At 43.0% G+C, this 14,725-nt stretch overlaps 2 protein-coding genes across 2 annotated transcripts; both read left to right on the forward strand.

Moving 5' to 3' along the window:
* Nucleotides 1–1,549: 1,549 nt before the first annotated feature.
* Nucleotides 1,550–2,038, forward strand: LOC139450911 (nipped-B-like protein). Its single transcript, XM_071232737.1, has one exon. The coding sequence runs from the start codon at nt 1,550–1,552 to the stop codon at nt 2,036–2,038; it is 489 nt and encodes a 162-aa protein (XP_071088838.1).
* A 4,588-nt stretch (nt 2,039–6,626) lies between these two features.
* Nucleotides 6,627–13,171, forward strand: LOC139450912 (mucin-2-like; the record flags this gene model as incomplete). Its single annotated transcript, XM_071232738.1, has 2 exons — nt 6,627–7,269; nt 12,042–13,171. Coding segments are annotated over 2 exons (1,773 nt in total), but the record flags the coding sequence as incomplete, so codon positions are not given.
* Nucleotides 13,172–14,725: the final 1,554 nt, after the last annotated feature.

The raw sequence follows: 14,725 nt of genomic DNA on the forward strand, positions 1-14,725 counted from the left end.
CTCACGTACTCTCCCTTCCTCTACCCCTTGGGTAGATCTCTCACATACTCTCCCTTCAGGATAGTTCTCTCACATCGTACCCCTTATCCGACCACCCCACCTCATCTTCACCCTTTCAACAAGCATGTGCGCCCCTTTGTGCCCATCTCCCCCTCCCCCACAGCCCCGCTGGATACATGCATCCCCCGAACAATTCCCCCCTCCCCACTCCGTCCCAAAGTAAACCCCTCCCACCATCACTACATCCCCGAACTTGACAGAGGAGTTTTATTGTCCATAGTTTAACGTCTCCCATCCATTCACGCTGATTGATGACGTTTCATTCTCGATATTTTCACATCCCGTTTTTAGAATTTATGAATTTAAGCCCAAAACTGAACATTTTCCATTCCTACTTTCAAGAATCATCCCTCACTTGATAAATGCCCTTATACCCAAATCTTTCAAATGTTTCTTTACAAATCTAAATTCAATATTTGAAATGGTTAGCTTTTCGTCACAGACCTTCCCGGTCTTGGGACTTGTATCGCTCATAATTGAGTGACGCATTAGATTGATTTGGCCATAGAAAAAACGTTCTGTGAGTTATGTTTAAATCGTTACCTCTTAATCAAGTACGTTGGCAACCATAGCTCACGCCGGATGACGTTGACAGATGACCACACGACGACATCGACGATGACAGGAGGCAATTAACAACTAGATTGATATGTTATGGTATGCCTGTCGCTAAATCAAATATGAAATCGACACGTTAGTGCTGGCCATGGATTACGCCATTGTCATTGATAACTGTCAATGAAGAATCACTGGATCGTTCTATTAAGGCGAGCGATTAATTCCAGATTAATGACGACACACATTTGTTTGGGTATATGTGTCCCGATAACAATGGGCATAGGGTGACGGTAATCGGAGCAGGGTGGGGCCGATCCCACTGTGAAGGTTTGTAATTATACTGTTAACTGGATGATCGCGTGAAGCCTGTTCTCACTGAAAGAGAAACGCTGATGTTTGTTGACGACACAGGCTCCAACAAAATATTAGTTATTGGCGAGTGTGTTTTACGCCACTTTTAGTAATATTCGAGCTATATCACGACGGGGGGCACCAGAAATGGGCATTAGTTATTGGTGGGCACAGGGGTAGCCTAGAGGTTAAAGCGTTCACTCGTCGCGCCGCAGGCTCGGTTTGGATTCCCCACACTGGCAGGTACATTTGTAGAAGAGACCAAGACTAGAGGAGACACGAGGCTAGGGGGGATATGAGGCTAGAAGGGGCCAAGGCTAGAGAAGACACGAGGCTAGAGGAGACATGAGGCTAGAGGAGACATGAGGCTAGGGGAGACACGAGGCTAGGGGGATATGAGGCTAGAGGAGACACGAGGCTAGAGGAGACATGAGGCTAGAGGGGACCAAGGCTAGAGGAGACACACCAATGCTAGAGGTACACGAGGCAAGAAGGGACCAAGGCTAGAGGAGACACGAGGCTAGAAGGGACCAAAGCTAGAGGAGACACGAGGCTAGAAGGGACCAATGCTAGAGGGTACATGAGGCAAGAAGGGACCAAGGCTAGAGGGGACACGAGGCTAGAAGGGACCAAAGCTAGAGGAGACACGAGGCAAGAAGGTACCAAAGCTAGAGGAGACACGAGTCTAGAAGGGACCAAAGCTAGAGGAGACACGAGGCTAGAAGGGACTAAGGCAAGAGCTAGAGGAGGCACGAGGCTGGAAGGGACCAAGGCTAGAAGAGACACGAGGCTAGAAGGGACCAAAGCTAGAGGAGACACGAGGCTAGAAGGGACCAAGGCTAGAGGAGACACGAGGCTAGAAGGGACCAAAGCTAGAGGAGACACGAGGCTAGAAGGGACTAAAGCTAGAGGAGACACGAGGCTAGAGGGGACCAAGGCTAGTGGGAACACGAGGCTAGAAGGGACCAAGCCTAGAGGGAACACGAGGCTGGAAGGGACAAAGGCTAGAGGAGACACGAGGCCAGAAGGGGCCAAGGCTTGTGGGGACACGAGACTAGAAAGGACATGAGGCTAGAGGGGACACAAGGCTAGAAGCGACCAAGGCTAGAGGAGACCAAGGCTAGTGGAGACACGAGGCAAGAGGGGACCAAGGCTAGAGGGGACCAAGGTTATATGGGACACGAGGCAAGAAGGGACCAAGCCTAGAGGGAACACGAGGCTGGAAGGGACAAAGGCTAGAGGAGACACGAGGCCAGAAGGGGCCAAGGCTTGTGGGGACACGAGACTAGAAAGGACATGAGGCTAGAGGGGACACAAGGCTAGAAGCGACCAAGGCTAGAGGAGACCAAGGCTAGTGGAGACACGAGGCAAGAGGGGACCAAGGCTAGAGGGGACCAAGGTTATATGGGACACGAGGCAAGAAGGGACCAAGCCTAGAGGGAACACGAGGCTGGAAGGGACAAAGGCTAGAGGAGACACGAGGCAAGAGGGAACCCAGGCTAGAGGGGGAAAGGCTGGAGAGCTGGAAGAGGAAGTTGATGAGGAAGAATTTTAAGGGTCTAGAGGATAAACGACTGGAAGGTTCTTGGGGACAAGAGGAGGAAGAAATCAGACACGGACGATGAAGTGGATGACGACTGTGTGTGCGTGTGTGCGTGTGCGTGTGCGTGTGTGTGCGCGAGTGCGCGCGCGTGTGTGTACAGTGTGAACTATATACCCCAGCGACTAGATTGCTAAACCCTTCCAAACGTTGGTAAGTAGCAAGCACTACATCACGTTCCACTTGAAAGAGACGGATCAATGTATATGTCATTCGGTGCGCTTCTGAAATATGTATTCAATTAATTAGGGTTTTTTGTTTGTTTTATAATTAAAATTAACATCTAAAACAACTGCACATCCATGTGTGAACATCTTGTCCCATTTTGCAGTTAAATCCTTCTGTCTACAGCTCAGCATAGTTCGCAGTGTCCAAGTATAGATATGATTATATATATTATATATAAATTATAAGGATGATATTTCAAAAATGAAATTTATGTTTTTGGTTTCACATTAAGAGCCTATCACTCAACATTCATAATCAGTAAAGGTCGATAGGTCTCTTTTTAAAGTTTAACATTTAAAATAAATTAGACATTGTAATAAATCCAGATTACATCCCTTAAACACACAAGATCATAAATTAAGTATTAGTAATTTAGCAATACGCGTCTTTAAAGTTTCCGCACCGACCTTGAAAGTTAAAATGAATAGGAAAAAAATGCTTTTGCCTTGCATTATTCTCATTCATGTCAAAGCATGTTTTTTATTCATGCTGAGACTTTACCTCCTGAACCAAATTAAGTTTCTTTCCTATGTTTTAAATACTTTGATCGCCAGCATGCTAGGGAACTACCTATACCGATACGAGGACATACTTCCATCACTCAGCTTACTCACTCGCGTATTGATTTGTGAAAGTAGTCCCTTGTCTTACGACGGAGGGGAAGGGGTATTGAAAGGTGATGAAGCGGAATTACTGTAGAAGTGATCGAGAGACGCTCAGGATATCTATAGATTAGAAATGAATTTATTACAGTCAGTGTACAGCTAACAAAAGCCACTAACATGTTTTTGAGGATATAAATCCCATTTATCTGTCTAGCGTTTGGGATATGGGCGATCATACAAACATGATTGAATCATGCAGGCATGCCGGAGTATGACATGGCGTTGTGCTGAATGCAATGGTACTTACACATCGATAACATCGGTTACTCTAAGCCGCCGAGCTCCAAACTTATTGCATTATTCCCCTGTACTTTACATTTTCTACTTTTATCATGACATGCTTGCCGCTGAAGAGAAAATAAAATACATAATTCATACACAGAATTACTTTTTAATCAGACTACGGACATTAAGACCAGAGATGAGATTTCCATCGTTAATAACTCTATGTATGTAGGTTTTATTACTAATAACAATATTGATAGTTTTAGGAGCAGATTGTTGCGGACAGCTTACTGTTTGTTTACCAGCTATGTAAACAGTTTATTAGAAATACACTCAGTCACAATGTTCTTTACCCTTAGAGAGGCGCAGGTAGGTCAGTTGTAGCGACTCGCTGTGATTGAGTGAGTATGGTTTTACTCGAGAAAGATAACCAGAAGTGGACTTTAGATTTTGTACTCAAGTGGGAATTGAACCCAAATCGTCGGCGTGACTAGCGAACGCTTTAACCACCAGGCCACCCGACACCAGCAACTCTTAGAGTTGACTCTCTAAGCACCACGATCTGCTATTCATGGGTTAAAATCCACAATTTCGACTATATTAGCATCTACCAGCAACAAACCCGGGTTCGCGTGTTTCTTCAACATGTAAACCATCTGCGACACGCTTCAAGTTAAAATGGGGATCACGGGTGGCCCAGTCGTCTAAGGCGCCGCGATTCGCTGTGCAGAGTTGCGTCCCTCGTGGGTTCGAATCCCGGTTCGCCCCGATTATATTTCTAGGTTTGTCAGCACCATACCCGTGCTCGTGGGTTTCACCGAAGTGGTAAACGTCTGAGACCTGCATCACTTCAGGCTTTCCTCCCACATTAAGCTGACACGCCGTTATATAACTGGAATAATGTTAAAAGCTGCGTTAAACCCAACTCACTCACTCACTCACTCACTCAAGTTAAAATGCTTTCGAAACGTCTCTAAACCCAACCATTCACCCATACCAGTTGCAAACGCAAGAAGCAGTGTTTGAAACAAAATATTGTAATGAAATCTCTGAACAGGGGCACCACGCCAGCCATCTTAAAATGGGGTTGATGGTATCATTGTGAATGTTTTCTTTGTCGGTCTGAATGACCCAACACTGGCTGTGTCTGAGCCGCGTGATCGAGGAATGGCGGTTTGACGTGACCGGCTGTGTACAATGCCCGCGTGTTAGTGGTAGCCTAGATGCTCCAGACGATCTCAAAATCAATTTGAAATTAAGTTTAAAACTATCAAAGTGGTACGGCTTACTCAACTTAAACTGCAAGACCGTCGGAACGAATTGGGGCTTCCTGCTATCCGAGGTTAACGACAAAACATGGAACTTTAAGCGCTAATAGCGTCGATGGTGATGAATTTGAATGAACCTTGTGAAGTGCAGCGTCATTTTTTTTATTTCAGTAGATCGATTTGTTTGAACCGTCAAACAATATTCACCCACTTAGCCGTCCTTGCACATCGACTGTTCCTGGAGGCCACCCCATCTGGTGCCCACATATACGTTCGACATGAATACTTACACAGACCGCCCGTTTGACACAACCTTCCATACAACCCTCAACACAACCCTCCATACAACCCTCAACACAACCCTCAATACAACACTCAACACAACCCTCCATACAACCCTCCATACAACCATCAACACAACCCTCCATAAAACCCTCAACACAACCCTCCATACAACCCTCAACACAACCATTCACACAACCCTCCAGACAACCCTCCATACAACCCTCAACACCGTCCATACAACCCTCCATACAACCATTCACACAAGCTTCCACACAACCCTCCATACAACCATTCACACAACCTTCCACACAACCCTCCATACAACCATTCACACAACCTTCCACACAACCTTCCACACAACCCTCCATACAACCCTTCACACGCCCATCCACACAACCTTTCACACAACCCTCCATACAACCATTCACACAACCATCCACACAACCCTCCATACAACCATTCACACAACCTTCCATACAACCTTCAACACAACCATTCACACAACCTTCTATACAACCTTCCACACAACCATTCACACTACTATCCACACAGCCTTCCATACAACCATTCACACAACCTTCCATACAACCCTCCCTACAGCCATTCACACAACTATCCACATAAACTTCCATACAACCATTCACACAACCTTCTATACAACCTTCCACACAACCATTCACACAACTATCCACACAACCTTCCACACAACCATTCACACAACCTTCCATACAGCCTTCCACACAACCATTCACACAACTATCCACACAACCTTCCATACAACCATTCACACAACCCTCCCTACAACCATTCACACAACTATCCACACAACCTTCCATACAACCATCCACACAATCTTCCACACAACCCTCCATACAACCATTCACACAACCTTCCATACAACCATCAATACAACCATCAACACAACCCTCCATACAACCATTCACACAACTATCCACACAACCCTCCATACAACCATCCACACAATCTTCGGCACAACCCTCCATACAACCATTCACACAACCATTCACACAACCTTCCACACAACCCTCCATACAACCCTTCACACAACCATCCACACAACCTTCCACACAACCCTCCATACGACAATTCACATAACCATTCACACAACCCTCCATACAACAATTCACACAACCATTTACACAACCTTCCATACAACCCTCTATACAACAATTCACACAACCATCCACACAACCCTCCATACAACCATTCACACAATCATCCACACAACCATCCACACAACCCTCCATACAACCTTCCACACAACCATTCACACAACCTTCCACACAACCCTCCATACAACCATTCACACAACCTTCCACACAACCTTCCACACAACTATCCACACAACCTTCCATACAACCATCCACACAACCTTCCATACAACCATTCACACAACCATCCACACAACCCTCCATACAACCATTCACACAACCATCAACACAACCCTCCATACAACCTTCCACACAACCTTCCACACAACCATTCACACAACTATCCACACAACCCTCTATACAACCATCCACACAACCATTCACACAACCATCCACACAACCCTCCAAACAACCATTCACACAACCATCCACACAACCCTCCATACAACCATTCACACAACCATCCACACAACTCTCCATACAACCCTTCACACAACCATTCACACAACCATCCACACAACCCTCCATACAACCATTCACACAACCTCCCACACAACCCTCCATACAACCATCCACACAACCTTCCACACAACCCTCCATACAACCATTCACACAACCATCCACACAACCCTCCATACAACCCTTCACACAACCATTCACACAACTATCCACACAACCCTCTATACAACAATTCACACAACCATCCACACAACCCTCCATACAACCCTTCACACAACCATTCACACAACCATCCACACAACCCTACATACAACCATTCACACAACCTCCCACACAACCCTACATATACATACCTCCGTACATCATCCATGTACCCCTCTGCACATCCTCTACGTCGAGTACAACGAGGCCCGTGTGTTGTTTGGTGGGTGCAGGATTTCTGCAATAATTGGATGAACCTAGTGAGAAACGAGCAGTCCGTATGACTTTCATACACAATGTGAAAGGCTGACACACATTGTGAAGGTCTGACACACACATTGTGGAAATTTGACACACACACACTGTGAACATCTGACACGCATGGTGAAGATCTGATACAGATTGTGAAAATTTCACACACATTGTGAAGATCTGGCACACATTTTGGAGATTTGACACACATTTTGGAGATTTGACACACAATGTGAAGATCTGACATACATTGTAAAACATTTACACATTCTAAAGATTTGACACAGATTGTGAAGATTTGACACACATTATGAAGATTTGACACACATTGTAAAGATCTGACACACATTTTAAAAACAATGACACACATTGTAAAGATTTGTCACAAATTGTGAAGATTTGACGCACATTGTGAAGATTTGACACACATTGTGGAGATTTGACACACATTGTGAAGATTCGACACATCTAACACATTGTAAAGATTTGACACACAATGTAAAGTTCTGACACACACACATTGTGGAGATTTGACACACACTGTGAAGATCTGACACACATTGTGGAGATTTGACACACATTGTGGAGATTTGACACAGATTGTGAAGATTTGACACATATTGTGAAGATGTGACACACATTGTGAAGATTTGACACAGATGAAGATCTGACACACATTGTAAAGATTTGACACACATCGTGAGTGAGTGAGTGAGTTGGGTTTAACGCTGCTTTTAACAGTATTCCAGTCATATCGCGGCGTGTCAGCTTAATGTGGGAGGAAAGGCCGAAGTGATGCAGGTCTAAGACGTTTACCACTTCGGTGAAACCCACAAGCACATATTGTGAAGATGTGACATATCTGACACACAGCGTAAAGATTTGAAATAGATTGTGGAGATTTGACACACATTGTGGAGATCTTACACACATTGTAAAGATTTGACACAGATTGTGAAGATTTGACACGCATTGTGAAGATTTGACACACATTTTGGAGATTTGACACACACACACACACACACACACACACACACACACACACACACACACACACACACACACACACACACACACACACACACATTGTAAAGATGTGAGACATATAGGGAAGATCTGTCACACACTGTGAACATCTGACACACATTGTAAAAAAAATACACACATTGTGGACATTTGACACACATTGTGAAGATTTGACACACACATTGTGGAGATTTGACACACATTGTAAAGATTTGAAATAGATTGTGGAGATTTGACACACATTGTGGAGATCTGACACACATTGTGGAGATTTGACACACATTGTGAAGACATGACACATATTGTGAAGATGTGACATATCTGACACACATTGTAAAGATTTGACACACATTGTGATGGTTAGACACACATTGTGAAGATCTGACACACACATTGTGGAGATTTGACACACACTGTGAAGATCTGACACACATTGTAAAGATTTGAAATAGATTGTTGAGATTTGACACACATTGTGGAGATCTGACACACATTGTGGAGATTTGACACACATTGTGGAGATGTGACACATATTGTGAAGATGTGACATATCTGACACACATTATAAAGATTTGAAATAGATTGTGGAGATTTGACACACATTGTGGAGATCTTACACACATTGTAAAGATTTGACACATATTGTGAAGATTTGACACACATTGTGAAGATGTGACACACATTGTGAAGATTTGACACACATTGTGAAGATTTGACACACATTGTGAAGATCTGACACACATTGTGAAGATTTGACACACATTGTGATTTGACACATATTGTGAAGATTTGGCACACATTGTGATTTGACACATATTGTCAAGGTCTGACACACATTGTGATGATTAGACACACATTTTGGAGATTTGACACACACACACACACATTGTAAAGATGTGAGACATATTGGGAAGATCTGTCACACACTGTGAAGATCTGACACACATTGTAAAGATTTGAAATAGATTGTGGAGATTTGACACACATTGTGGAGATCTGACACACATTGTAAAGATTTGACAGAGATTGTGAAGATTTGACACACATTGTGAAGATCTGGCACACATTGTGAAGATTTGACACACATTGTGATTTGACACATTTTGTGAAGATTTGACACATATTGTCAAGATCTGACACACATTGTGATGATTAGACACGCATTGTGAAGATTTGACACACATTTTGGAGATTTGACACACACACACACACACACACACACACATTGTAAAGATGTGAGACATATTGGGAAGATCTGTCACACACTGTGAACATCTGACACACATTGTAAAAAAATTACACATATTGTGGACATTTGACACACATTGTGAAGATTTGACACACATTGTGAAGATTTGACACACACATTGTGGAGATTTGACACACATTGTAAAGATTTGAAATAGATTGTGGAGATTTGACACACATTGTGGAGATCTGACACACATTGTGGAGATTTGACACACATTGTGAAGACATGACACATATTGTGAAGATGTGACATATCTGACACACATTGTAAAGATTTGACACACATTGTGATGGTTAGACACACATTGTGAAGATCTGACACACACATTGTGGAGATTTGACACACACTGTGAAGATCTGACACACATTGTAAAGATTTGAAATAGATTGTTGAGATTTGACACACATTGTGGAGATTTGACACACATTGTGGAGATGTGACACATATTGTGAAGATGTGACATATCTGACACACATTATAAAGATTTGAAATAGATTGTGGAGATTTGACACACATTGTGGAGATCTTACACACATTGTAAAGATTTGACACAGATTGTGAAGATTTGACACACATTGTGAAGATGTGACAAACATTGTGAAGATTTGACACACATTGTGAAGATCTGACACACATTGTAAAAACATTACACACATTGTGGACATTTGACACACATTGTGAAGATTTGACACACATTGTGAAGATCTGACACACATTGTAAAAACATTACACACATTGTGGACATTTGACACACATTGTGAAGATTTGACACACATTGTGGACATTTGACACACATTGTGGACATTTGACACACATTGTGAAGATTTGACACACACATTGTGGATATTTGACACACATTGTAAAGATTTGAAATAGATTGTGGAGATTTGACACACATTGTGGAGATCTGACACACATTGTGGAGATTTGACTCACATTGTGAAGACCTGACACATATTGTGAGGATTTGACACAGATTGTGAAGATTTGACACATATTGTGAAGATGTGACACACATTGTGAAGAATTGACACACATTGTGAAGATCTGACACACATTGTAAAAACATTACACACATTGTGGACATTTAACACACATTGTGAAGATTTGACACACACTGTGAAGATCTGACACACACTGTGGACATTTGACACACATCGTGGACATTTGACACACATTGTGAAGATTTGACACACACATTGTGGAGATTTGACACACATTGTAAAGATTTGAAATAGATTGTGGAGATTTGACACACATTGTGGAGATCTGACACACATTGTGAAGACCTGACACATATTGTGAAGATGTGACATACCTGACACACATTGTAAAGATTTGACACACATTGTGATGGTTAGACACACATTGTGAAGATCTGACACACACATTGTGGAGATTTGACACATACTGTGAAGATCTGACACACATTGTAAAGATTTGAAATAAATTGTTGAGATTTGACACAGATTGTGGAGATTTGACACAGATTGTGAAGATTTGACACATATTGTGAAGATGTGACATATCTGACACACATTATAAAGATTTGAAATAGATTGTGGAGATTTGACACACATTGTGGAGATCTTACACACATTGTAAAGATTTGACACATATTGTGAAGATTTGACACACATTGTGAAGATGTGACACACATTGTGAAGATTTGACACAGATGAAGATCTGACACACATTGTAAAGATTTGACACACATCGTGAGTTAGTGAGTGAGTTGGGTTTAACGCTGCTTTTAACAGTATTCCAGTCATATCGCGGCGTGTCAGCTTAATGTGGGAGGAAAGGCCGAAGTGATGCAGGTCTAAGACGTTTACCACTTCGATGAAACCCACAAGCACGGGTATGGTGCTGACAAACCTAGAAACATAATTGGGGCGAACCCGGATTCAAACCATCATATGTTTCTGGCGTACCCAAGGGACGCAACTCTGCAAAGTTCCTACCCTTGCTAAACTATGCTGGAATTCCGGAGTTACGTTACGTGCTAGACACACGGTTCGTAAACAACATGGATTTCAACGTGCAGATTTCGGTCGACTGCAGGCTTTGCAAAGCATGTGTACCATCAACTGGGCGTCGACAGGTATTTCGCAAATCTTTTCGTGTTTTTAATCAAGGTTCTCAAGTGATTTGATGCACTTCGCGGAGAAATATCGTTTTATTACAATATAGATCTTGATTATCGATCAGATCCTTTTGACTTGGTGCCGCCATTTTGTTTGAAGCAAATGCAAGTGATATGAGAGGTTGAATCTGATTGGTCAATAGGAGGGACATTGAAGGGACATAACCCGTTAAAGCCATTGATGGCGCTACGTTCGAGCCTGGAAATTCCGGCTTTGTTCGGTAAGGGGTGGGAAATGGACCTTTATAGTCAGTTAACTCTATAGCAGCTAACAGGAAGCACACATGTTGCAGCATCAACATCACGACGGAGGACACTGCAACACGTTGCAACATTACGACGGAGAAAACTTCTACGCCTAGCAACATCACGCCGCAGGACACTGCAACATGCAAAAAACATTACGGCGGAGGACACTGCAACATTTAGCAACATCACCACGGAGGATACTGCAACACATGGTTACATCACGACTGAAGACACTACAACAAGTAACAACATCACGACGGAGGACACTGCAACATGCAAAAACATTACGGCGAAGGACACTGCAACATTTAGCAACATCACCACGGAGGATACTGCAACACATGGTTACATCACGACTGAAGACACTACAACAAGTAACAACATCACGACGGAGGACACTGCAACATGCAAAAACATTACGGCGGAGGACACTGCAACATGTTACAACATCACGACGGAGGATACTGCAACACATGGTAACATCACGACTGAAGACACTACAACAAGTAACAACATCACGCCGCAGGACACTGCAACATGCAAAAACATTACGGCGAAGGACACTGCAACATTTAGCAACATCACCACGGAGGATACTGCAACACATGGTTACATCACGACTGAAGACACTACAACAAGTAACAACATCACGACGGAGGAAACTGCAACACGTAGCAACATCGCGCCGCAGGACACTGCAACATGCAAAAATATTACGGCGGAGGACACTGCAACATGTTACAACATCACGACGGAGGACGCTGCCAAATATAACAACATCAAGCCGCAGCACACTGCAACATGCAAAAATATTACGGCGGAGGACACTGCAACATGTTGCAACATCACCACGGAGGACACTGCAACATTTACCAACATCACCACAAAGGACACTGCATCATTTAGCAACATCACCACGGAGGACACTGCAACATTTACCAACATCACCACGGAGGACACTGCAACATGTAGCAACATCACCACGGAGGACACTGCAACATGTAGCAACATCACCACGGAGGACACTGCAACATTTACCAACATCACCACAAAGGACACTGCATCATTTAGCAACATCACCACGGAGGACACTGCAACATGTAGCAACATCGCCACAAAGGACACTGCATCATTTAGCAACATCACCACGGAGGACACTGCAACATGCAGATAAAACATCAGCAAAACAGATGTTGACATGTGGGTTTCTGTTCTGTGGCAACTTTAAAGTTAGTTATTGTCTTAAAGTTGTTGTTTTTTTCCTCATCAGTCACCTTCGTGTTACTAACGCTTACCATGTATGTCACGACCACGCTGCTGATCGAGTTAGCCGTCCCAGATGGGAACTGTCGGGAATTAACCGGCTGTCAATCCCATGTCAGGATGAGAGTTGAGCAGCAAATGTGATTATGTGGAGATCTGGCTGCCACTTGGCATGCCTTCCTAATTACACTGTCATCTGCATTATATATTGTCCCGCCACACCGAGGTTGTCTTGTCGGGAACGCAGCATGATTGCTGCACTGACAGTGCTGTCAGTTTAATATTGACTCACGGCAACACTGTTATCATATCTCACGTGACGCAAGAGTAAAGTATCTCCAAGTCAAACTAATCGTGTTGCACGTGTTGCTTGCGGAAAGACTGCACGTGCAGCCACTTCCATTACCTACATGACGTTTTTTCGCAATCAGCTGAGACATTTGACGTTGATTGTTCTGCGCCGACTGATAACATGACATCGTAATTTTGTGTGCTGGTAAATGAGCAGTGTATATATCGCAAAGGATATTTACAGTTACATCAACGAAATAAGCAGACATCCTTATATATGTATTTGATAAATAAGGGATAGGGGACAGGGGTGATGGGGAGTATAAACGGAATTGGCGTCAAGTATTGCTTCTTGCATGGTCTCCTCGTGTTGGGGTATTTCTTCCGCTTTAACTTATTTTAAAGTTTGAAAGAGAACCCCATGAATAGGTTGGAATTGGTCTTCAGCAACCCATGCTTGTCGTGAGAGGCGAGTAACGGGATCGGACTGTCAGGCTCGCTGACTTGGTTGATACATGTCGTCATATCGCAATCGCGTAGATCGCGGCACATGATGTCAATCACCGGATTGTCTGGTCCAAACTTGATTATTTACAGACCGCCGTCATATTGCTGGAATATTGCTGAGTGCTTTTTGGTACAGAACGTTGTGGAAAACTGTTGACCGTTGTCTTAAAAAAACCCATCTAGAACCATTTGAAGTAACCGACATTTTACTGATACTGGATATTTACAAAGCGAAAGGGCATGGCGATATTCACAATCATATTCAAACGGGCATAGCTACACACATATCTAAACGACTATGTAAATTATTAAAAGCTTCACTTTTGCTTTTGAAACTTCCTGTTAGATGGAAACATTCTTCTCTTGTTCCAACACAAAAAAAAATAATATATTCATGGCTGCTCAAATTACAGTCTTGCCGCTCTTACGAGTTGTTCATCCAAGGTACTGGTGTGTTTATTAACATGTCTCAAAATGTTTCCTCGATAATGCGTTCATATCAGGATTACAATCAGGTTTTAGATAGGGCGAATCTACTGTGCATTAGTTAACTAATTTGTATGATTTTATTGTAAAAAAAAACATCCGATAAAAGTAAAGAGGTTACAGCAGTATTGTGAGGCATTAGCGAAGCCTTTGAGTCTGGCATAAATGTCCTTTACATAAA

This window comes from Haliotis cracherodii, unplaced genomic scaffold (assembly GCF_022045235.1).
Source record: "Haliotis cracherodii isolate W230 unplaced genomic scaffold, xgHalCrac1.p SCAF_8, whole genome shotgun sequence".
In the NCBI taxonomy this organism is placed as follows: domain Eukaryota; kingdom Metazoa; phylum Mollusca; class Gastropoda; order Lepetellida; family Haliotidae; genus Haliotis; species Haliotis cracherodii.

Coding starts and splice junctions, on each gene's coding strand:
- LOC139450911 (XM_071232737.1), top strand. CDS start 1,550: ATGAGGCAAGAAGGGACCAAGGCTAGAGGGGACACGAGGCTAGAAGGG.